At 42.3% G+C, this 25,195-nt stretch overlaps 1 protein-coding gene across 22 annotated transcripts in view; it reads left to right on the top strand.

Moving 5' to 3' along the window:
• The window catches only part of ANKRD6 (ankyrin repeat domain 6), a 98,280-nt gene that overhangs the window by 66,022 nt on the left and 7,063 nt on the right, over nucleotides 1-25,195 (top strand). For 9 of the 22 annotated variants that reach the window (XM_086876530.1, XM_086876536.1, XM_023922256.2 and 6 more), the window contains 10 exons: nucleotides 6,987-7,085; nucleotides 15,339-15,437; nucleotides 15,945-16,043; nucleotides 19,270-19,368; nucleotides 20,281-20,379; nucleotides 21,968-22,066; nucleotides 22,301-22,378; nucleotides 23,173-23,277; nucleotides 23,529-23,666; nucleotides 23,895-24,071. In XM_086876530.1, coding sequence (XP_086732656.1) covers nucleotides 6,987-7,085; nucleotides 15,339-15,437; nucleotides 15,945-16,043; nucleotides 19,270-19,368; nucleotides 20,281-20,379; nucleotides 21,968-22,066; nucleotides 22,301-22,378; nucleotides 23,173-23,277; nucleotides 23,529-23,666; nucleotides 23,895-24,071 — 1,092 coding nt within the window. Of the gene's footprint in view, nucleotides 1-6,986; nucleotides 7,086-9,450; nucleotides 9,790-15,338; nucleotides 15,438-15,944; nucleotides 16,044-19,269; nucleotides 19,369-20,280; nucleotides 20,380-21,967; nucleotides 22,067-22,300; nucleotides 22,379-23,172; nucleotides 23,278-23,525; nucleotides 23,667-23,894; nucleotides 24,072-25,195 lie in introns of those variants that run through there. The other 13 variants (XM_086876529.1, XM_086876533.1, XM_023922251.2 and 10 more) reach the window with 5 other exon arrangements.

A 25,195-nucleotide genomic window follows, 5' to 3' on the forward strand; every position in this document is an offset into this window, starting at 1 on the left:
CAAAGTGCTGGTGTTTCTGTGGAGACATGTGCTTGCCAGCTATGTTGGAGAGCTGTGAGCTCTGAGGCCACCCCTGTAGCTCCCCAGGTACTACAGCATCGTAGCTATTCTTTCCTAGAAGTTGCGTGTGTGTGTCATCCCCGTGGAGCCCAGAGAGGGAAGATGACAAAAGCTGTCCCTGTTGTCATTCTGGATGCATCCCAGCACACAGGCTGGTACAGATGGGGTACTTGGGTAGCCTGGCGACAAGCCCTGCTCAGAAGAGATGAAGTCAGATCTGCAAGACTGTGGAGGAGTGCACACAGAGGAGCAGGGACCCTCTCAGAGCAGCACCAAGGCTGTGTGTACAGGCTGTTTTGAAGGCACACGGACTCTTACTCCTCCCACGCTGTGAGCCAGAGAGAGCTGAGCTCAGTGTGAACCAACAGGAGTGAGACCAACGTGGTGCCCTCACCAGAGCCCATCCATTCAGGCTCTGTGTTGTCCAGGTGTACACAGTGTGGAGTTTGCATCTGGCTCTCACCCAGCCAGCCAGCTGCAAAGGGAGAGCATGTACATATTTGCCTACCAAAGGCTGGATAAACATAGCCTGGAAGAGCTTGGCTTGCTAATCTGATGGCACACAAAGGCTGGAAGGAGAAAGCTGTTTAAAATTAAGGACAAGGTTGTCACAAGAGCAAGGATGTATAAATTAGACTCACGTATATTGAAACTGGAAATCTGTATGGTTTCTTTAGCCATCACAGCAACAGGTTCTTGTGCAGTCTTCTACTAAGCAGAACTGAGCACAAAGTAAGAACAACTTTCAGAGCAGAGGTTCTTAATTTTAGAATGGAAATTAGATGGCAGATTTTTCTAGTGCAGTAAAATAGACAAAGATTTCAGATAAATTGAAACCCAGAACTCTCTTCTTCCCCAAGATAAAACTCATTAAACAATGAAGCATAAAAATAATTTTATCCATGTGCATGCCTTAGTTCTGGTTTACCTGCATTTCTTCTATTTTTATTAGTAGTTTTCAGTTTGTTTTACCTAATTATAAGTTATAGGGGTTTGCTTCCAAGAAAAGAGAAAAAAGTATTTGGTACTTGTCAACCAAACTTCCTGCTGAATTCTCTGGGTTTTACTGGAGGAAGACACATGGAGACAAAGCTCTTTGGAGGGAAAGAAAAAGCTCCCCCATCACAGCAGGCTTTAAATGTATTTCTGATCTGCATCTGTAAGCACAAACCAATTGTTGTGAATAATACCACAGAGCCACAGAGTGAAGTGTCCAGGATCTAGAGATAAATGCTAGAGTTCTTTATTCAAAAACGATTAATCGAGCATAGCTTGAGAAAAAATGAAGGATATTTTCTGTAACAAACCAAGTACTAGTAAATGCCTTATAGCTGACTTGTCTGACAGTTCTGGTTTTCTCCTGTATGGAAGGTCATATGATGGAGTTGATTGTTGCTTCAGCAAACAACAATTCAGCTGCAAAATAGTATTTCATTTTTGTCACTTCTGAGTAGATGATTTCAGAAAAAAAGAAGAAGAATATGAAAGGAACAAAATGCAATGGAGAATTCACATATACATGTCCAGGTGCTGACTTCAGCATTATGGTGAAGATGCACTTCTTTCATTTTGACAGCATTACTAGTAAGGCATCTGTGCAGGTGAAGTCAGTATGGAAATGCGCACCTGCTCTGATTCCAGCGAGGGACACTCGGGCTCATTCCAGATTTGGGGCCTTTTAAAATACGTGAAGAAGAGCTGATGGCTGCTGGGTCACACAGGTGATAGCAATCTGACATCAGGGAGCCCAGAGTGGGAGAGGGCTGGTGGCACTGTGTGGCACATGCATTGAGCACTCATTGTGGTGCTGGACCTCTGCCACCAGCTCTGTGGGGTTGTGGCCCAGATTGTGGGCTGGTGTGGTGCTCAGCAGAGGCTTTGTGACTCTGCTCTTCTCAAATGGCACCTGCTTGGTCAGGGTGCTCTGTTGCTATTCTGCCTGATGTGACAAAGAGATAATTTCCATTTTTACACCTTTTTGTCTGACATTCTTCACAGGCATGAAATGTGTAGGTGATTTCTTTAATGAAAAAGCAAAAAACACCCTGAGCAACTGGTTGTACATGCTGGCTCATCCAACAAGCAGGTGCCCTGATCAAGTACTTGGGTGAATAAGCTTCAAAAACTGGAAAACTAAGAACTTAAACCTTTTCTTCCAAGTAAGAAGCTGGTCCCTTTTCCAGTCCTTTTGTGGTAGAGCTCTCTTTCAGTGAAATTACTGACAGCTGCATCTTTGGCGCAAAAGTCCTGGGACTTCTGCTGAGCTGATGTGCCTTGCTGTCCTCCCAGCATGTTGTTGTCCTTTTCCTGAGGATATTGGGTTTGCATGGCCAGGTTTTGGTAGCAGGAAGGGCTATAGATGTAGTTTCTGTGAGAAGCTGCCAAAAGCTTTCCCAGGTCTGGCAGAGCCACTGCCAGGTGGCTCCAAGACAGATGTGCTGCTGGTCAAGGCTTGGCCAATCAGAAATGGTGGTAACCCCTCAGGGATAATATATTTAAGAAGGGAAAACAAAAAGTTACAGAGAAGAAGTAATTATAGCCAGGGAACAGCAGTGAGAATATGTGAGAGGAACAATTCTGCAGACACCAAGGTGAGTGGAGGAGGGGGAGGAGGTGCTTCAGATGGTGGAGCTGAGATTCCCCTGCAGCCCATGGAGGCAGACCCATACCATAGGAGGTGGATGCCTGAAAGAGGCCTGTGAATCCATGAGAAACTTGTGCTGGAGCAGGCTCCAGCACAATTGAATTCTGCAGAGAATGGATGATCATTCAGAAAAAAAAGCCCTAAAGAAATGCAGAAGATGGTGCTTCTGTTTTGATTCGGTAATTTTTTGATTTAACTTTTGAAGTAGTCATGTTATGATTGCACAATATGGCAACACTTTTGTAATGCTGGGGTACTTTAAATCTCAGCTTCAGAGCATGTTGAGTTCTTTAAAGCAGTATCTCTTTTCCTTCTTTTTTTAAGCTAAGACAGAAACAAAGAAATAAATGTATTTTGGTGCTTTCACATTTCTTCACTCCTTCAGTTTGAAAAGCTATTTGTGTCTGTTTTAAACAATAAATAAAGATAAATTAAAAGGGACCAGCAAACACTTAGGAACTTGCTGAATGCCTATTGAGGTCAATGAGAAGCTTTCTCCTGACTTGAGTGAGCAGGTTATTCATGGAGAACAGTCTAACAAATCATCAGTGTGAACAATGTGACAAGACTTGCATTTTGCTCTCAGGCTTTCCAATAAAGCGTGGACAGGCATGTTTTTTATGGGTGCAGAACGGATGAATAAATATCAGTCCTTGTGCATGACAAGAGAAGTGTGAGGTGGAGAACTGAATGTCCCTGCAGAAAGGTATCTACACATACATAAACACAAGGAAAGATCATGGTGCTAAGGCCCTGTATGGGTTTGTTGTGCAGTGCGTATGCATTGGCAGCGGTGCTGGGAGGATTCTGCTTTTAACTGGTGTGTATCGACAGCTGCCTGTCAATGTCTGTAAGTCAGAGCACAGATTTAATGCAAACAGAAACCTACCCTTGCACTTTACTGCTGAAGTTCATGTGGCTGTTTACAGTGCCTGGCTGCAACCCGATACACCCCACAGATACAGCAGTGTGTCACGGTGGTTGGAAGTTGCAGCCTTAGTCCAATAGGTCCCATTTATTTTGTCAATAAGTCCGTGACACGGGACCATTTGTATGATTTGTTGCCTGATGAAGCAATTGTTTACATTTGAATAGAAGTCCAAATTGCTTTTTTTTTTTAACATATGACTGACTGCTTTATTGGTTCATTAATCCTAAGTGGTAGCAGTCTCTCATTTGTATTTGTAATAACCCCCAAAACATTACAGTTCATATTTGGCAAGGCTCACACACTTCTAAGTCAGTAATCTGCATGTGGAACAGTCCCTGGGTTTGGTGTTGTGTCCTTGAAGTGAGCATCTAGGAGACACTCTGGTTTGTATGTTTTCTTTCCCCCTAGGACCCTTGTGTGTATTCAGATAAACCCCTTCTTTGCTGCTGCCTTGAGTGCAGAATGTCTTTATGGAGGAGACATACAGAGTTTTGTCTGTCTGCCTTCATCTCTCTACCCCCTATATATTTTGGGTAGGATGAATTGCAGTGAGAGAAAAACTTGGTGGGCTTAAAGACATGAAGGTGAGAGCAGCCCTGACTTGCTGCTGTGGCATGGACTTGTTTAGAGTTTCTCTCCAAAGCTTGTTTTGTTCCAAGTTTGTCATCACAGCATGAGGGGCACCAAAATTGCCTTGTCTCTTCCTCACAGTTTGTTCTGGGTTGGTGTGTGCATGTGTATGTGGATTCATATCTGTGTGTATGTGTATTTATGTGGGGATTTGATGTTTGTCCAGTGTTTGCATCGCCTGCACTGGAGCAGTTGTCCAGCTGTACCACCCAACTCTGCTCTCATTTTGATGTTGCTGGGAAGAAAAATAAAATCTGGCATGGCTGGTTCTTGCAGGATTGTGATTAATCTTGAGATGATCAGTGCTATTCCAAAAGCCTGAGCATCTAATCAATGTAATATGCTGGAATTGATCTTCCTTTCCAGTCTCCTCTCCTGGTTAGTGTCACCAAAACAACACAGTTTTTGTTTATAGTGTCCCTTTAAAGTAGGAAGAACTCAAAGACTGCATGTGTGCAGCAACTCTGGTTCCTGAAGGCCTCTCCTTAGGGTTCTGCAGTAGGTGAGACACATCTCAACCTATGTTTCTGGATAGAGGATCTGAAACACACAGACACTCTGGAATAAAAACAATCCTTTAGTCTTCCAACTCAACTGTGCCAGCAGGCATGGTTCATATGGCAATTGCCCAGAAAGGTGTGTTTGGTGAGGAAAATATGTTCCTTATATTCAAATAAACTCCTATTCTGATTTCATAGCTTACTTTTAACGCTGTACCTTTAACTGCATGTCAGCACTTTTTTAATGGTTAGAACTGGTTATCTTATTAGAAAATTTCCCTGCTGGAATATATATTCATGTTGTTGACACTTCCCTTTTAAAGCACATGAGCTGGCTTCAAGTTGGGTTTGTTTGGGATTTTTCCTTCTCCATGCACAGATTGCTATAAATTGTTTTCATGGTGTATTAATAATCTTCTGGGAAGTGAGATGCCTGGATTAGGTGATTTACTTATTGGCATTAAGGAATGTAGAAAGTCGGGATCCACAAATCTGAATGTGCTGAAGCACACGTTCATAATCCAAAATGCTGTTCATTGTTGGGAATGATCTGTCAATTTGGTATTTTTTCAAATTTTCTTCTGTTATTTATTTTATTTTTTTTTTCTTTATTTATTTCTTTTTGTCCTTCTATTGCTTGGGGATTTTTTGCCTCCTGCTATTGATTTAGCTGGAACAGCAACACACCCCTGGCTCTCCTCCAGATGGAGAAGGAAGTGTGGTCGGTGCAGCTCAGTCCCCTTCGATATAGGGACAGGATTTTAGGGACACATGGCCAGATGAAGCCAGAGGTACCCAGGCAGGAGGCTGGGTGGTGCCCAGGGGCAGTGGTGACAACAGAAATGAGCCCTTTCCACACCTTTAGCAGGGCAGGAATGGAAGTTTCTCTTACGGGAATGAACTGCTGCTGCCAGCAGGGGACAACATGCAGGTTTTGAGGGACGCGTGTCAGAGTGTGAGTGAAGATTTTGTCCTCAAATCTGCCCCTTTAAGTCAATAATGTAGGACAATTAATCAACACTTAGTGTTTCTGAGGCACAGCACAACTAATCAGTAATGGCACAAATGTTTTGCCCTCAGCCATTCTGTTGATTCCCAGCAGTGTTTTTCCTTTTTGCTCTGAAAAGGCCGAGTTAATGAGGCTTTACCAGATATGTGGGTATGGGGTTTGTTTTGTATGAAAACAATCTTGTCTTGAGCTTGGTTTATTATATCCTTGAAGTAATTTTCCTACTGAAGAAGTTGCTTAAAACCTCAGAGAGCCAATGTGTAGTTCAAGTGTGTACTTCAAGCCGCTAGTCAGACAGCTGTTGAAGTGTTTGTCCCTTCTGTGGTTGATGTACTAGGGCTGTTTATCTTCCTTTGCAGGATAAATCATTGAGTGGAAAAATAGACAACAGCACCGGTAATGGATACAGGTGAAGAGTCACATGACTTTTAATGTGACCCTCACAAAATGCCTAATGGAGAAAACAACATTCTTTGTGAAGATACTTCGTGAATTTAGCAATTGCTGTGATCCCGTTTTCTTCACTGCCATTAAATAATCTGCAGTGAACAGTTTTAGTGTTGTTGTTTCACAGATCCTAAGGTGTTTCACTCACTTTGAGATTTTAGAGAGAAAGAGAGGTAAAAATAAGCATTGTCTAAAAAAATCCTGGCAGATCTTTAGCAAAGTGAAGTTGGTTGTCATACACGTGAAGTCACTTGGAGTCATACAGGCCTTCCACTCCTTTCCAGGGCAGCATCTTTCATGTGCAACAGCTCAGTAATTCTTATCTCTGTTGCAAAGACAGTGCCCATTACAATACATGAATTAGCCAGTTATTGCAACTTGGCTGTACAGAGGGAAGGTGACAGCAGTTCATAGTTCTGTGCTCCAGAGGGACAGAAACAAAAGGGTTATGAATTCTGCTCAAGCATGGACACAGAGCCAGATCTGAATTTGTAAGGAAGTACTCTTATGTGAATATAATATCCCTTTTGTAGAGTGTCATTGGGATAAACTGAAATGTTGCAGAAGGTGGAGAAGATTTTTTTCAGCTTTCACTAAACCAGTGTAAAGCCTTTGTCACACTAATACATGCCAGTTGCTACTATTGCAGGTTTCAGGCAGTGAGGTACAAACAGAAGAATGATGAAAAGGAGAAAAAACTCTATTCAATTACCATGCATTAAAGTTATTAATCTTAAGGTACTATTATTTTCTTCTCATTCATAGCATGGCCGGACGCCCCTGCATCTTGCTGCCTACAAGGGTCATCTCCATGTTGTCCAGGTTTTGTTGAAGGCAGGTTGTGATCTGGATATTCAGGATGATGTAAGTAGATACAACCTTCTAACTTGGGGTGAAGGGGAAAAGGTGATTTGCAAATAACAGTAGACATTCACTTGTTTGAAGTAGGATTAAATGGAAACAAAATCTGTCTGTTTTCTAATTGAGAGATGTAACCTCTAATTTGGAGATGCAAAATTGTGTGGGAAACAATGTAAAATGTGGTTTTCAGTGAATAGTTTAGTCCTCTTGTTCAAGCTGCAGGGCTTTATAAGAGCACTGCTTGTGCCAGGCAGGTGTGAGAGTCATCATCTGCTGCTTCTGGTAGAAGTGCACGAGGAGTTCATTGTGGGAACTCACTGGAGGACATCAGGTAGGGGACATAACCCATTGTGGTGTTTTCTTGAAGTGGGAGATGCTTTTTGAGTACACACATCCCTCAGCATCCATAACAGCTGCCCTTAGCACAGTGCTGTGCCACGGGGAGATCATCCTGGTGGCACCATGCTTCATGTGGGGGTGGTCACACCTCTGAGGTTGCTGTGTGGTGAGGCATCAGCACAAAAGCCAGCTTTGAATTTAACACATGGTAGTTTGTGTTCATTTGGAAAAATATGTAAGTTGCTGGAATTTCTTGGGTTTCTGTAAGAGTAGTTCTAATCTAGGACTGGGCTGTAAGGTGCTTTGGAGTTACAGGTAATGTGGTTTTAATTCCCTCACTGGTGAAAAAAAGGTATATGCTGAAATGTGCAATAGTAGTTGAATAACCATGATTTCTTCAAATTAAGTGCTAAATTCTGATGACATGCTGGAAGATGTTTGAGGTAGGGTTGCTTTTGTTCCCCCTGTAATATATAAGGTGGACATTCTTCAATGGCCTTAGAGGTCCAGAGGTGTTAGTAGAGGCACCTAGAAATACTTGACTAGTAGAAGGACACTGGAAATGTCTAGGTGCCTTTTTAAAATGTCCTTGGGCATTTGTTTGTATCTAGAGAGTTAAAAGTCTATAGCAATTGGAAAACTGGTTTCTTTCTCTGTGTGAGTAGCTGATTCCCTGTGAGATGTGAGCAGTCTGCCTGACAAGCTTGGGGCTGGGGTACTGATGTGGCCAGCTTTCTGCAGGAAAACTTGTTTTTTCAGGAAAAAAATTTGCTTCCTGCTTCCTGTGCTCTTTATTCTTTCCCTGTGCCCATCTGTGAAATGGAGCAGATTTCCAATTGCAATGGGAGATTCAGTTTATTCAGATGTGTCCTGGGTTTGCTTTTTGACTTCTCCCAGCAGAAATGGTTCATTAGGTATTGAAGACAAAATTGCAAATACTTCACAAATACAGCCAGTTTTCCTGAGAAAAGAAAACTGCTGCTTTAAGAAAGCAAGAGCTTCCACTGATTTGGTCAAATTGAGTTTCTGTGGAAACTGTTTTTTGAGTAAGTCTTGTTCATTTGTTTTAATCATCTAGAAATAAAGTCTATGCTGTTTATATGTAAACGTGATAGCCATGATGTAAAAACAGTAAATCAGTATTTAGCATCATTTCAGTTCAGTGAAGAGTCTTGCACTTGTAGAAACACTCAGCTCATAGGAGAGGTATTGTCTTATGAGCTTCTCAGGGGCTTTGTTCACAACAATTGGATGCTGCATCTAAATGTGGCAATTAATATGAGCAGAGAAGATGCATACTGGATTCATAGATACTGTTTCTCTAAAATATATTTTGATGTATAGTTCTGTATTTAGTAGTAGTAGTAGTAGTAATTTGGTTGGGATTAAGGAGAGCCTCAGGAGATGCTGAATTTCAAAGGGTGTTTGGATTTGTCTTGCAGGAGGAGGAAGTCTAAAACTCCAAATGAAGATTTTTTGCTTGCAATAGGTATTAACTATAATTTTTCTGCTTTCCTTTTATATAGGTCTTCAAAGAAGGTTCTCTGCTTATGGCTTCTCCTTGTATAATTCGTTTTCAGAGTTTATGCCTCAGAGAATATGTTTGTAGTCTCTTTTAGTTGCAATCTATTGATTATGCCTTCAGCCACTTTTACTGTGTGCTTATGTGGCAGTGAAGGCCTCTTAGTCTCAAGTGTTGATTAACATCTGTGTGTTTCATTGCTGTTTTTCAGGAATACAGATTTAGGTTCAGATATAAAAATATCTGTGAGAGTGGGGAATATTATATTTAATTGAAAAGCGCATTATTTTGTTGATTTTGGTGCATGGCATTGTTGTGACAGCACACAAAAATCCAAAAAGATAACCTACATTTTATTTTTCAAAATAACAAGAGAAACCTAAACAATTTATTTTGCGGTTTTGATCAAATTCAAGACTAAGTTTTGATTCACCAGATGAGAAGCAGAAACTTTAAAGCTGCTAATTGTTGTGGAGAGATTAAAATGCTCCCTTTCATGTTCTACAGATGTATTCCCTAAACACGATAAGAGCCTTAAGAATTAGTTGAAGAATGACCTCCAGTGGCCTGGAGTGGGATTATTATGCATTTCAGCCGGTGGAGTCCAGCTCTGTAGAGTATGCCACTCCGGGAGCTGACTCCTTCCTTCTCCCTGCCAATACTGACAACTCTTACTGGGATCCCAGTGCCATCTCTGAGTGGTCAATGAGTGTCCATACAGCACACACCTCAGAAATAGTCCAGGAGAAAATTATCCCGGTGAAGGAAATCAAGGATGAAAAAAATAAGAGAAACCAGAAGAGAAAGGCTAGGAAGGAACCTAGAAGATCAGAAAGAGAGAAGGAGGTTAGAGCTCTTGTGCATCCACCTTGCTCCACGCCTGGCGCCCGTCCCGGTGCATGCTGCGTCCCCCCGGTGCGGCGCTCCGGCATGGCCGAGCTCCCTGCGCTGCATGGCTGCATGGCCCGCTTGGCGCTCCGTGCTCTGCATCCAGTCTCCTGCCCTGTCTGCACCCTTCAAAATCTAACTGGGAAAACAAGCTGATTTAAAACAAAGGCCAAAGGCCTCAAAACTTCCTTTCTGGAAGCTCTGGTTTAAGAAGCAGAAAATTAGTTTCAAATGGAACAATAGCCCAGGGATCATAATCATTTCTAGCTGAATAAAAATATGCAAAGTGGCTTATTCCTGTGGTCCCATTTCATTTAAGCTGTAATTTGTTCTGTTCATGATTATTTTCCATGCCTTGATCACTTCTGCTGGTCATGCATCATCATTTATTGTGCAGAGTGAAGTTGTTCTTAACTGCGTATCATGACTGCCTCTCTGTAGCAAAAGAGGAGATCAGCACAGAGATACTGAGAAACATGACAGCATATTCAGTTCCCTTTGTGTACTGCTTCAGGGTATCAACATATGCTTGTATGCTCCTGCAAGTATTTAACACTTGGTTATATTTTAACTTTAGAATATTTTGATACATCTACTGTGAATTTAGTGGCTTGATTTTAGATTATGTGACTTTACAAGTTCTGTTCTGCGCTTTGTATTGGGGACTGAAGCCATGAATTTTTTCTGATTGTTTTGGTGGTTTATTTTTCCATTGGCCAAAGTTGTGGATGCTCTATCACTAGAAGTGTGCAAGGCCAGGCTGGATGAGGTGACCTGGTCTAGTGGAAGGTGTCCCTGCTCATGTAAAAGGAACTGGAACCAGATGACCTTTAGGGTCCCTTCCAACCCAAACCATTCTGTGATTCTATGATTTTGGTGCAATTTTCCTGCAGCAAGATAGTCTGTTGATTTCTGCAAACATAGAAGCGAGGAGACAAAGTGTCACATGATAGAAGGGCTTTAAAAGAAATTGTACAACTGTTGGATGCTCTGGAGAATAGGAATGTGCAGGAAAAAATGTGGTTGTAGGTTGGGGGTTTTGAAATCAGAGAAATGAAAAATTAGCATGTATTACAAAATATTTTAAACCAAATCTCATTAATTTGGGTCTGTAGAATCTATAATAAAGACCCCAGTAACCCAGGAGAGCTGTCAGAAGTCTACCTGAGACTGTACTGGAAGTCACTTGTGTTGTTTGTTTTCCCTCAGAGTGAACTTCAGATGTAAATAGATACCTGCCCAATGTCCAAGTGCCTGGTCCCAGTGGTTGCATCCACTGTTTTAAGATAGTCAGCACATGAAGAAGCTCAGGGAGATAGCTGCACACACCAGGACACTGGGCAAATGCTAACAGCCATGCCAACAGAGAAGTGCTAAAGAAAGGCTAATGCTGGAGTCCATGGGGAAAAATCAAGAATAAGGTGTCTGCCTTTCTTCAGGACTTGCAGCTTGTAAGCCTCTCCTGAAAGCAGGTGTTTAAGCCCTCTGTAAAGAGCATAATTCCCTGCTCTGGAAATGTACCTGCTGCTGTGGAGGAGCCCTGTTACAGGTAGAGCTCTTAGATGTGCAGTCCTGCATCCTCTGCATCAGGGCATGCAGATTTCTATCCCAGTCTCCCAATGTCAGCCTCTTACTATCCCAATGAATACCAAGATTTTTTCCTAAAAGTGGAGAACTTTCACCACTGCAGTGCTGCCATGGCAAGACAAAGTGAGTGAGCAGTGCTACCTCTGGGCTGCTGTGGAAGAGTCACTAGCCACTTCCTCCACTGGTTTAATTTTGAAGGGTGATGGCTGTGCTTGCAACATGTGTGGATCTTCTTCCATCAGGTGTGTGACAATGGCACTCACAGGGCCAGAGAGAGGAGGGGAGCTGCCTGCAGTAGGGCAGTGCTGAGCCAGGGTGTGCCATGCCACCGTGATGCAGTGCCCTGTGCCTGCCTTGCATGCTGGCACGTCCAGGGCACGGACATGTTGGAGTAGAATCTCCTGAGTTTGAGCCACCTTTAGGGCTAGGCAGAGTCTGAGGAAGGGGGCTTAAGATTCACCAGTGTAGACCTTAATGCCTTACTTCTCTTGAGCCTCACTTAAGTCTTTTTGGCTTTGGGCCCATATCTGCATTTGGACAGACTGTTGTTTCTGTCAAGGTCATGTTTCTGTGACACGACACTGGAGTCGTCTCTCTTCATTGCTACTGATCTGCAGTCTGTTCCTAAGGCATAAATCTCTTGGAAACAGGATCATAAATTGTGCCTAACATAATAGTCTGGACAGTTAATATGCATTTACCAGTGTAATTGCTCTTTGAGCCTCTGTAACAGACCCCTAATGCTTTGCTAAAGGCAGAATTCTAGTGAGTGCTTTCAGAGACATTTATTTCAGCAATTAATAAAAGGTGCACAAGTCAGTGATTGCCTGAAAATTCATGCTGTGAAAAACACAACTTGTCTGTTTTCTCGGATGCCGTGAAAGTCAAGGCAGGGATTTTCTTCAGTGCTGATGGGGAGGAAAGGCAGGTTAGAGTGCAGTGGTGCAGGCACTGTTATTTTTAGGATGGCTGTGTTCTCCACGGCTGGGTTGCTCAGTGGCTGTCACACAGAAGCCATCAGAACCTGGTGGTTCAGCTTCCACAGCACTTCAAGCAGTTTAAAGTTAAAGTTTGTGCTGAGGTGTAGGGGAACAGTGGACCAGGTGCTGTGCTCTGGCTGAGGGGTCTGATGGTGGTAGGGGCACCCTCACCAGGACAATGATATGTGCCCTCTCTTCACTGGGAGGTGCCTCAGTTGTTGAAACAAGGTTTGAGATATCCTCTGACACTCCCTGTTACATGGATGAGGTTACATGGTTATTTTGTCTAGTCAGGGTGTGGGTTGGACCTTACTCTTGGATGCTCGTGTAGGAAAGATGTTATAGCCAAAGCCCATACCTTGGGCAGGAGGCACCTGAGCTTGCCATTTTCAGGACTTGTGTCCCTTCACCTACTTTCATTTCAGGGACCAGATTATATTTTGGGACAAAGCTTAGGCGTGGCTGAAGCTGTCCCAGTGCTGCTCTGCATCCCCAGCGTATGGATTGGGATTACCAACGGGGACCTGGTGTCACAGCAGTGAGGTGTGCTGCCCACTTTTCAAACAGACAGATGTGTTTATGCAAAATTTAAATGAAGTGCTGTTAGAAGTAGCTGTCTTGCCAAAAAAACCCCAAAAGCTAAATAGTCTTTGACCTCACTGCACTTACTATGATGGGAACAGGAACAGCCTTGATTTAAACTGTCCCAGTAAGAATATCCTTACTTACAAACCAAATCCTGTACAATCCATTCCTGCTCCAAATTTGTCTTCTCCACAGTAATTTTCCTGACTGTAAAGCAGTAGGAACCAACCATTCATTGTTCAGATTCTATCCACTGCAATGTCAGTTGCCATTTTGTTTTAGTCTGTTTTATAATATCTTCTGTAGGTTTGCTGGTGCATCAATACCACTTGGCAGGGGTAGGTTGGCAGATTACTTTCCACTTCATGATAGTCAGATAAAATGATTTTTGCATTGTCCAAAAATGACTCACTGCTGCAGTAACAGTAGCTGTGCCATTATCAAAAATCAGATATCAAATTCTTCCTCAGTTTGTTGGTGAGCAGATTTCCATGTAGTCATAGTAACCAGTAGCTATTTGACATTTGTACTTGTGAGGTGGTATAATTTGGACATTTTCCATAACATTTTGGTTGCGTTGAATTTGGAACAAATACGTAAGTTCAGAGCACTTGCCATGCTGTCAGTTTTCCAAGACTTTTTGTTCCTACTTCCTGGAATCTTTACTGTCTTTGTTGAAATATTTTAAAATACATTTCCAGTTGCAAGAGCAAAAGTAAAAATATGTAACCTCTAGAAACAACAACAACAACAACAAAATAGATAGCAGGTTTTTAAGAAGCACCTTCAACATAATTTTTAAAAATAAACTTCATCATTATAAGCCAATTTAATGATTTACTGGTAGGGATTACTGAAAGTTTGTGGTTGAAAATGCTCGTTTTTTTATAGATTAATAACTATTTTGGTGTCATTAGCACAAAAGAACCCCACCAAAAGCAGTTTTTAAGTCAGCTGCCAATGGCCTTTGAGAACAAATTGTTCAAATATGCCAGTTATCTAAAGACTTGAACACTCTAGAATAAAAATACAGAAATTCCTGTAATTTTAGTATTTAATATAATATGCTATTATCTGATAAAGAATTTTAGCAGAGAAATTTTTTGTCTATTTAGGACTTGGTTTCCTGCAAGCTTTTTTAGGACACATGGCATATCTCTGCCTTGTGTGTTTGTGGTGACCATTATCTAGAGAAGCAGAAATGGATTGGATTCCAAATCTGTTTATTCATCCCAAAAAAGTCTGCATACAGCTTTGAAGCCCGGATTCTTTTCCCGGATTCTTTTCCCGGATTCTTTTCCCGGATTCAGGCTGTGCTTTGGCATTGCTGGTTCAAAGCAACTTCAAAGGAAAGACAAGACCAGTTGTTGTGGAAGCAGTGGAGCTACTCTAGCTCATTTTCCCATTGTCATTCCCCTGTCTTACGTCCCTACACACTGCTTCATAAATCCTTCTCTTGCCCTTCTTTTATTAGGTTCTCACCAACGTCTGCATAAAAAACATATAGATAACCCCTGATGGGCAGGGACAGTGGTTTTAAGTTTCCCTAGTTTTCAGCTTCTGGAAGGATTGCAGAAAATGAAAAAGAAAACTTGGGCTCTCTGGCTCAGCAAATGAGTTCAGCAGCTGTTAGAGAGGAGGTAGATGTGCAGTCAGACAAGATGACCACATCAGCATAATTTATTTTGGAAAGCTGGCCTTACAGGACTGATGTAGGAGACTTGCTTGTTGCTGCTATGTGACAGGTCAATGAGAAATGGAAGTCGCTTGGACCTCAAGATTGCTCAGTTGCTTGAGTGAAACAAGTAGATGGTCCTGCAGTTCTCATTGTAAAGTTGCCTCCACTCTTAGCACTAATTGGTAAATTCATCAGAGGTGCTGAAGAGACCAATCTCATCTCATGCTCCTTATCCTAAGCAGGGCCGATGGAGCAATCAGAGCCAGGGCAGGAGAGCCTTATCCAGTTAGTCTAAGTCCTGGAGGATCATTATGATGAATTACGACAGCCTGTAATTCCCTTCAGTTCCCTACAGACACTGATGACTGTCAGACACATAGAGCCAAATGTGTCCAATTCACTGCCTTCTGGTACTGCCATGTTTTTAGAATGCTTCAGCACTCTATTTGGGATTGTGATGACGTGCAAACTTCTGTGAATGGTTTGTAGCTCTGATACTTTCAATAACTTCATTAATCTTGGAAACTTATGGTAGCTGTTTAGGGGGACTGTTTCCAAAAGCAGCTTGGATTTAGTATGTGTGTCGAAGATGCAGCCCCTCTGTGTGTTGTCTGCATTTGCATTAAGTCAAAATGAGGTGGAAATTGTACCAATTACAAATTTGCTTCTTTTTGCAGGGTGACCAGACAGCGTTACACCGGGCTGCTGTTGTAGGGAACACCGATATAATAGCAACTCTGATTCAAGAGGGCTGTGCTTTGGACAGACAAGACAAGGTAATAAACAAAAGCCCTGTGGGATGGTAGCTTTGGCACTCAGTAATGTTAAGGTCTCAGAGAAGAAGTTATAGTTTATACTCCTTAGTACGTGTCTGATGCTTTGAGAGTAATTGGAACAATTACACTGAAAAAAAAGCTGTACCATCTCTTTAATACAAATTACTGGTTTAGTTATGCTTTTATATTAGGCTGATAGTTTTTGGTTTAAGAGTCTGTTCTCAGCTCATTAAGGGATGAATTAAAGATTCTACTTTACCATACTACGCCCTACGCAAAAGACTACACAGTTCCCATCCCATGATTATCCCAGAAACTTAAGGATACCAGGCTGTAAGTTTAATTTAGGAGTAAATATAACTAGTTTCATGTTCCAGACAAATAACAGTATTTTTACCCTCTTCTAAAAATAAAATAGAAAATAAGCTAGTAGGAAATGAAAATATTTTTAAGAGTGGGTTGGTTATACAGCCCCTAACAGTCTCCTCTTGTGTGTGTGCTCTTCAGGATGGGAACACTGCTCTTCATGAAGCTTGTTGGCATGGATTCAGTCAGTCTGCCAAAGTGCTTGTTAAAGCAGGAGCCAACGTTCTTGCCAAGAACAAGGTGAGACCCATGGAGGAGGAGCTTTCAGTTCTGGTCTAAGGTGGCTGATTCTCAGAACTGGAGGTTTCTGGCCGTGCCATTTCTCAGCAGGTGGGGGACCAGCTCTTAGTGGGATTTTTTTTTCCTCTTTTTGTTTTCATTTATTACACCTGGATGGTTCATCCACAGGCATTAGGAAATTCATATTTTGACAGCTGATGCAGGAAAAACTCAATAACACATTGAATGATACATTAATTACAGCTGAGGAACACTGCCATTCCTGTAGAAGTCTCCATGGTGCTCCAATTTATACTGAGGAGATTCATTGTGATTGGTGTGATTTAAAATGGAAATGAATTGTACTAATAAGACAATGGTATTGAAAATCTGTTTTTCTCCAGAAATTAAACCGCCAAAGGCATGTAAGCCATAGAGGGAAAGAAAACAAAAAAGTGTCTTTGGTTACGAAGTTCTTCCTAATATATTAGCATTGTCTCTTCCCAGAATCTTGTAATGAACCTGGATTATATTCCTTTTGGTATTTGTAATACCTTGAGAGCCATTTAGAGGAAAGAATAACAAAGTAAAGGGGTTTAGTTCCACTCTAATTGTTATAACTGAGGGACACTTCAATTCAGTAATTCAGAAGTTGATGGAATAGTCCAGGAAATGGTGATAGCAGCCCATGGTGTGAGCAGAGTCAGGGTTTGGACAACTGTGCTGCTGGGTTGGTCAGATCACATGGCCTGGCACTGTGCCCTGTGTGACAAGGAGAGGAATTGCTTTAGGGAATCTCTAAGCATTTTTGGTAAATGTGTCTCTAAAACAACAACTGAAAGGGGCTGGGAAAGAAAGGAGACAAGGAGACTTAGATCAAAGTCTAAGATTTATAGCAAAAAGGCATGTTTCTTGGGCATAGTGTTTCTATAGGTGCATATGTGTATAGGCACTATAGAAGCATATGTTTGTACAGTTGTGGTGACTTTGTGGTCTGCAATTACATCATCTTCAATATTATGTGTATTCCTTCATTTGTATTATTTCAAGTACCAGTTTTTATTTACTGTAATTACTTTTGCTGTAATGTCCACCTGGATTTATTTGTATCAAGGGTACTTTAGAAAACTTCCCATGCTTGACTATGCTTTGTGAACCATTTTGCTCCTATCCCTGGATATGCTTGCCTGTGTATACACATACACTTATTACAAAGGTGTGGGCTTCAGATGCAAGTCTGGTTATCCTGCATGCTTGGGTGCCTCTGGGAATTAAAAGATTTAGCTTACAACCCAGTTTATGTCAGCTGGAGGCAACCTCTCTGGGAAAGTATGTGCACAGAATAGCTCAGCAGGGTTGATGGCTGAAATATGACTGGCAAACTTAAATACTGCCTGAGCAGCTCCTGTGCTAGTCTTTGATGTCTTACCCTTTGCATTTCACTCTTTGGGTGGTTTTTAATGGACAAGATATATTCTCAGGAGCTGCTGAAAAATGTGGGAATCATGCATGCTTGCACGTGCTTTTACCCCTTTTGTTTTCAAGAAAAAAAGAAAAGCTTAAGTCTATTTAATCCCAAAATGGTTTCTCTGTTCTCTCAGCTTTTTGTGTTACTGATGACAAGGCATTATCATTCTGACAGCTTTTCTGGCAGCCAAGGTTGAGTGCCATGTGCAGGAGCATCCCACAGACTGTAGACTTACACCTGGGAATTGTGCGATTTTGGATGGATGGGAGAGATATGGGCTGCCAGATTTGCCAAACCTGTGAAGCAGCAGAAGATGGGAAGGATTTGACACAGCGTTTTGAGTAGCTGTATTCCTCCTGCACAGTAGTCACCCTGGAGGTGCAGTTTATTTTCATTTAAGTCAGCTTAATAAAACCCTTTCTGCTGTGATATATCATCCAATGAGATCAGCTGTAGCCTTATTTTTAGATTCTCCATCAGTCTGTACATTTCAGTGAAGATTCCCAGACTGGTACAACTTGGACCCTCTCTCCCTCTCAGAAGTTGGTAAGAGATTTGTCACCCCATGGGAGATGAGCCAGATGAGCCGCTCAATCAGCTCGGACCCTTAGCACCGTGATTCTCACAGAACTGAAGTCCTCACCTCTGCATTCACACCAGGGCCAACCTGCCAAACAGCAAATGATAAAGGCATTGCAGAGGCTTTTTAGAGATAAACTTGGGAGGGAAAAACTTGACACTTAAACACAATTTAGCTGAGAAAAAAAAACGTTCATGTCTGCCACAGCTTAGAGACTACATTCAGGTCTGTAATATGGAAGTGAAGACCTAAGACCACATCTAAGGGTTGGCTTTTGTAATTCAAACCCTGCAGCTTTGATCTTGTCTTGAAAGCAAGGGGGACAAATCAAAGGACATAATCAAGGTGAACAGGTAGTGTAGTAAGCCTGGTAAACCTTTTTACCTGAGGTGATTTAATTTCTAGCTCCCAAGAGCCAAAAACCCTGAGTGTTTTCAGACCAACAAAAGCCAAATGCTGCCAGAAAAACTTGTCAGACCAATAAAATCGTTCACTGTGTTAGGATGGCAATACACAAGCCAACACTTCCTTGATTTCTGTCAATTTCTACAAATTTTCTTCTTTGAGGAACCACAGTATGTGGTTCTCTGGGGTTTGTGTGGCTTTTTGCCCTCCCTTCACATCTTGGCTGGAGATTGGTGTGCTGCCCGAACATAAAAAAGCTTCTTGATAGCCTAAAGTCTGTATCCTGCCCAGTGAGAGCACCTACAGACCCAGCCAGACTTCAAGCTGGTTTGTGTTACAATCGTAAGGAGACAGGAGTTGTGACCGTGGTCTGCTCACTACCCTGCAGCAATCGTGACTGGGATCAAAGATCTCGTGCCATGGCAGTTTGATTTTTTGTTTCTGTGCATGGGGGAAACCTGAAACACAAGAATTACAGTTCTTTAATATTTAACACTGCTGTTTGAGACTAATGAACGAGACAGTTTCTAGAGTTCTTTCTTCCTGTAAACAGATTTGACCAATGCAGATATCATAATACTGTCCTATTTCTGCCTTTATTATATCCTGGGTAAACCACTGCCAGAATGAAGTGGGGATTTCAGTCTCTCGGTTCATTCATCTCATATCTTTGGGAAGACTAGTTTCCCACCCTTGGGTGGATCTTCTTGTGCAAAGATCTGTGAGGTCTTATATTTTAATGCTTATGTCCAATTTCTAAATATGGCTTTTATATTTTCCTGTATTTCTCTAAGGCAGGTAACACACCTCTTCACCTGGCTTGCCAGAATAGCCATTCCCAGAGTACTCGTGTTTTGTTACTTGGAGGATCTCGAGCAGACCTCAAAAATAATGTAAGTCTTGGAAATAATATGCTCATTTTTGTGTGACTTTTTTTTTAGGTATATTGCTTTTACTTGTAAAAATACTCAGAAAGGTTTTTAGCAATGATTTTTATTATAAGTTATATTGAAAATAATACTACCCAACCATTGTATTCATTATGCACAGGAATGCTTTTGGTAGGACTGAGTGATGCACTACTTGTACTCATCTCTTGAGCAAGGCTAGAAGGAGCCAAATGGGGTTTTGCTGTTGAAGACAGTGGTGAAAGGCTTCAGATCTGCAGATCATATATACTGTGTGTCAGTCTGTCAAATGAGGTAGATTTGAGGTGGCTTCAGTTTCAGACAGCTTTCCTTCTATTTATAATGATTCTGGAATGATGGATAAAGAAAAAAACAATCTGCAAAAGGAAGCCAGATATTTTTGCCCTGCTTGATAACGAAGTGGGCAGTGAAATGGAAACCTGTAGGGTTTTGTTCAGTTCCCAGGCTCAATTGCACAAATGCTACCCTTCACGGGAATGCTGCTCTGGGTGCCACTTATGTTTTCTACATTATGTGGATCCCTAAGCTGAGATTCCAAATTGCATTGGTTTGTGGTTCAGAAGACAGATTTAATGGGAAAATATAACTAACTCAGGGTTTGTAGTGCCAGTAAAATAGCATTTTATTTTTCCAGTATTTCCCATCAGTGGTTAAACAATTCATGCTCTCACCTTGCCTGACCCCAGCTCTTGCTAAACTTTCCCACCCATGATAGCAGATTCTGTACTGCAGAGAAGACAGCATTGCTGTTCTGTGGAGATGTGTGGTGTTTACTGCTCTTTGTGATTTAATAGGATTATTTCATCCCTGAGCATCATGACAAGTACAGGCTTTCTCACTGTGATTACATACTCAGAGCTTTGTTTCTGTTTGCAGGCAGGAGATACCTGTCTGCATGTGGCTGCTCGTTATAATCACTTGCCCATCATTAGGGTGCTGCTCAGTGCTTTCTGTTCTGTCCATGAAAAGAACCAGGTCAGTGCATGAACTTCATTGTGACTCTGTGCTCTCTGCATATGGCCAGTTGTTGGGAAGAGGAATTCCTGCCCAAGTAATCCCGCTTCACTCTGTGTGTTCCACTGTACCACCAAATGCCTAAGCTTTTAAGAATAGCCTTAAAGTAATGGCATATCAGCGGTTTATTATTTTGCCATCACATTTGCATTATTTCTTTAAAGCACTGCTTATTTATGAGGTGATTTAATGATCTTATAGCCATTACAGAGACATTGTGGAGCACAACTCACATTTAGATGCTACCAAAGTGCAAATTCCTCTGGAATACTTTTCTTTGCTGCACTTTGCAGTAGGGGGAATTAAGAGGACATAAAAGTGAAGACAAAGCATGCTCTAAATTCAAAGTAATGATCAGTCCAGCCTAGGATTAATCATCCATAGTTGTTTTATAGGGAAGTAATTGATTGCTGTACCTATAGCATAGCCTAATTGGGTGGTAGAAGGGAAAGAAATTAGTACATTAAAATGTGTTAAATCTGCTAAATAAACATATTATGTGGTACTTAACAACATTTTCTCATGTTCCTGGGAAATCTTCCATGTGTAGTTGAGGATCATAAAGATGTTTTCTGAACTGTACATTTAATGTTCCTTCTTCACTATGAGATATTACAGAAAACAAAATGGGTTTCAGCATGTTAAATTTACTATGTAATTTTACTTGGAAATGAGTTTTTTAACTTGCAAAATGAGCTACTGAATATTAAGATCAACTGCTGTGAACCTGGCCCAGGGAGACATCCCTTTGCTTCACTCCCCGGCACTACCCAAAGTTGTTCCATATTTACCCATAGAATGATTTGATTTAGGAGTACACCTCATCTAAGTTAGCAACAGGCACTAGTGCTGAGGAAATCTAATTTTATGAAGGCAAAATGCAAGACCAGGGGGACAGAAAAACATTATACACACTTGTTTGGTCTCATTTGAACAGCTGCCAATTCTGTTACCAGTGCCAAAATCTGTTCATGGCTGTCTTCCCCTCACTGCACCAGGACAAGGGCAGGGCAGTGTGTTAGTGCTGGACCCAGATTGCCTCCTGGCTCTGATCCAAAATCAGTTTTTCCTGAGGATACCTGTGAAGAGCATGCCAACCATCTCACTGCCGGTACTTACCTTAGTATTTCTGAGTAATGTGATACATGACCACCTGCACACCAAATAATCAAACCTGGGGGAAAAAAAGAAAAAGAAGAGAAGGTTGTGGTGGGAAAACTTGTTCTACCTTCAGATGTCATATCCATTTACTGGAGGTAGAGCTGGGCTGTCTCCAAGCTGCTTCATGTGTCATTTGGTTTAGATAAATCAGATCACTAGTGCCCCAGCTGCATTTTTCAAACTCAGGGTGAAGCAGCACTTTGCCCCCTCCTGTCATCTTCCTCTCCATTCAGTCATTTTTTATTGACTGGGCCTTATTTCAGCTTAGTTGTTGCATCAGTAAGTAGCTTTTTTTCATCTCTGAGCATCTTTTAGAAAGGTGTGGATTCTGTAGAGTGAGACCCAAGGACTAATGTCTCAAGTTTGTTTTCTGCTTTCTGACTTGCAGGCAGGGGATACTGCACTCCATGTAGCTGCTGCTCTAAATCACAAGAAGGTGGTGAAGCTCTTGCTGGAGGCAGGGGCTGATGCATCTGTTGTCAACAATGTAAGCAGGACACAGAGTTTTTTTGGTATTTTATATTAATGTAGAGGCCTTTCAACATTCCTCATAGGCTTGGTAGAAAATTCTTGGTTGTGAAGTGTTGAATTATATCACGGTAAATTGGCACAATTAGTCACTTCAATCTCGTGCACAGAGTATGCACTGAACTTGGTTGGAGAAATTCCATGTTTCCAGTAGCTTGTGTTTTGAAGGAAATGCTGTTCTCTTTTCTCTCAGGCAGGCCAGACCCCTCTAGAGGTTGCCAGACAGCACAATAACCCCGAGGTTGCGCTCCTGCTCACTAAAGCGTCACAGGTACATTATATGTCTCTCCCCAATACACACATTTACATGGAGCTGAGGCCACTTAATCTTGGGAGGCTGCATCCCCTGCTCCCCTTGTCTTCTGCTGTGAAAGCTGCCTACATTTCTGCTGGCATTGTGGGCTGGACCCAGGTCTATTGACATAGAGCCTTTCAGTCCCCAAGGTGAGCAAGGTGTGCAGATTAAGCCTCAGCATGAAGTGCTGTCAGAGGTCTCTGTGTCCTGACTGGCAGAGGGTGGAGCTGTCGGAGGCAGTGGCCCAGGGTTTAGAAAGTTGCCCTGTATCCAGAAGCTTCTGAGTTGTACCAGTCTGCTGCCTACCTCAGGCATATCCCATCCCCAGAAATGTGGCCAGCACTGGAGGATGCTTTGTAATGGGGAAAAAATGTTTATGTCCTGTTTATACTTTGCAGCTATGTGTGAAATGCTGCAACGCTCTTCAAGCCAGAAGGCAGGAGAGCAGGAGACCAGGCACAATCCTTGCCCTCCTCCTCCTTGTCACCTCTGCATGGGCTGGGCTTGGCTTGGGAACCAGCACAAAGACAGCAGAGGAGGTGCTCACCCTTCTAGGGGACAGCAGTGCCCAAACAGACTGAGCTCAGTGCTGGTGTGTTTTCACAGCCATAAACACCCACATTGCTTGGCTCATCAGTGTCCCATCTGGCAGTGCACTCTCCTTTTTCCGCTGCCTTTCAGACAAGGAAAAGGTCTGCTCTATTACTTGTCCTTGTTTTCTTGTAGAGAAGAGCATGACATCACTGAGTAACAGTGTGGTCTGTCTTCAGGTCTCGCGATTTAACCGTGGGAGAAGCCTGAGGAAGAAGAGAGAGAGACTGAAGGAGGAAAGGAGGGCTCAATCGGTGCCACGGGATGAAGTGGTACAGAGCAAGGTACAGCCTGCCATTACCAGCTGGATCTGCTGTGAGGAGGGACTGTCATGAAAACCCATTGAGGACTCAGTCTATTTGGAGCCATCACTTGTGCTGGCCCCAGCAGCTGCCCGAGGCAGTCTGTCATGCTCTGCTGCTAAAGCATTTCCCACTCACATGTGCAGAGCCGCTTAAAGCTGGGCAATCAAAGAAGAGGCTCCTTTTCCCCATCTCTGCAACTGCTCTGAACTCCCTGTCTTTGCTTCAAGCAGGGCAGTGTCTCAGCTGCTGATGACACACCAAGCAGCGACCAGCCCCCAGAAAGGAAGAACAATCTGAAGGATAAACCCCGGTCAGCCTCACCAGATCCCAAAGGGAAAAAGAGCAAAAAGAAAAAGCCAAAGGAAAAGGTATCGGTTAATTTAAAACAGCAGAGAGAAAGAAGGGATAGCTGTTCAGAAGTGGTGTGGGTCCCTCTGGAATGTCGGGGCAGCAGCCCCACCATGCTCCTGGGGCAGACAGTCTTGAGATAGGAGTGATTTTTGCTGTAATTGTCACAATGAATTTGTCCCATTCCCACCAGGAATAGTTTACCAAGGTGCTCATAATAGGCAAAACACTGTGTGTATGTTATACAGGTTTCAGCACTCTCAGACCCCATCTCCCCAGCTGATCAGCAGACACTCCCTCAGCCCCAGAAGAATGTGCCTAAGCGCAGAAGTAAACACCACTGCTCCTCTCCACCCCCTCCCCACGAGGTCCGAGCCTACCAGCTCTACACACTCTACCGAGGAAAGGATGGGAAAGTGATGCAGGTGAGCCACTGCCCTCACAGAGGGAGACATGGTGAGCAGCCTGTGGAACTGGGGCACAGGTAACAGATAGAAAATACGCTCCACTAACTGCACTCTCAGGGGTATGAAATCATGGCTTGTGATTGGTTTTCCTTGCTTGGGCTTCAGCTGCATTTTAGCCTGAAGTCTGGCAAACAATAAGCTGGTTTTGTGCCTGTTAAAGAAGACATACTTAAGTCTTTTTGATCTGCAAAGTTTTGATCTGCAAAGATAAGGAGTGAACAGTGATTGGAAATTACATGAGAACTTCCATTATATACTTTGAAACATTAAGAGTTCTGACAGGAGATGCAAATAAATTTTCCAAGGAAAAGCAGCAGCTTATTACCTAAACCAAGAGGTTGAGTAAGCTCAGTAAATTCTGTTCCAGTCCTTTCTGGATTTTGCAACATGTCTTTGGGTATTCTGTGTTTACTGGGGGCAGGATTTCTACAGAAACTGGTAAACAAATAAACCTGGAGCTACCAGGTCACGTGCATTTATCCAGTTTGGAAAATAATATTTTAGTCACTTTATTACACAATTAATTACCAGTAGATATTTATAAGAAAGCATAAAAACAGCCATTAAATTATCCTGTAGACATCTGTATTGTTGTTTTATTAATATTGCCCTCTTGTACTCCTGGAAATCCTGTCCTTTTATTTCCTTAGTTTCTCGCATCCATCCATCAGCTTTTATCCGTCCCTTCCTGAATCAGAATTTCAGCAGATTCTGAAGACCATTCAAGTCAGACTTCAAAAGTTTTACTGTCTGTTTACTGCTTTCCAACATCTCCATGTAATGTTTGAGAAATTTCCAGACGGGGCACTATGGAATTATCCTACAGCAGACATCAGGAAGACTGAGGGACCTTTCATATATTAAAGTTATGGAGGTACAGAGAGGTGCTGAAAGCAGACAGGACTTGTATACAAATCTCATCTATTCACAAAGATTAGCTTCATAGAGCTAGACTCCCATACAGTATTTCCTGAAATGCACGACACCCCTCTCTCCTTGTCTTTTTTGCTTGTCTTCTTTGATGCCCTGAGGCCATGAATAGCAAACATAATTTCTGAAGTACATGTGCTTCTGAAGCTTTC

The sequence above is a fragment of the Cyanistes caeruleus genome, chromosome 2 (assembly GCF_971803275.1).
Source record: "Cyanistes caeruleus chromosome 2, bCyaCae1.hap1.1, whole genome shotgun sequence".
Taxonomy (NCBI): Eukaryota; Metazoa; Chordata; class Aves; order Passeriformes; family Paridae; genus Cyanistes; species Cyanistes caeruleus.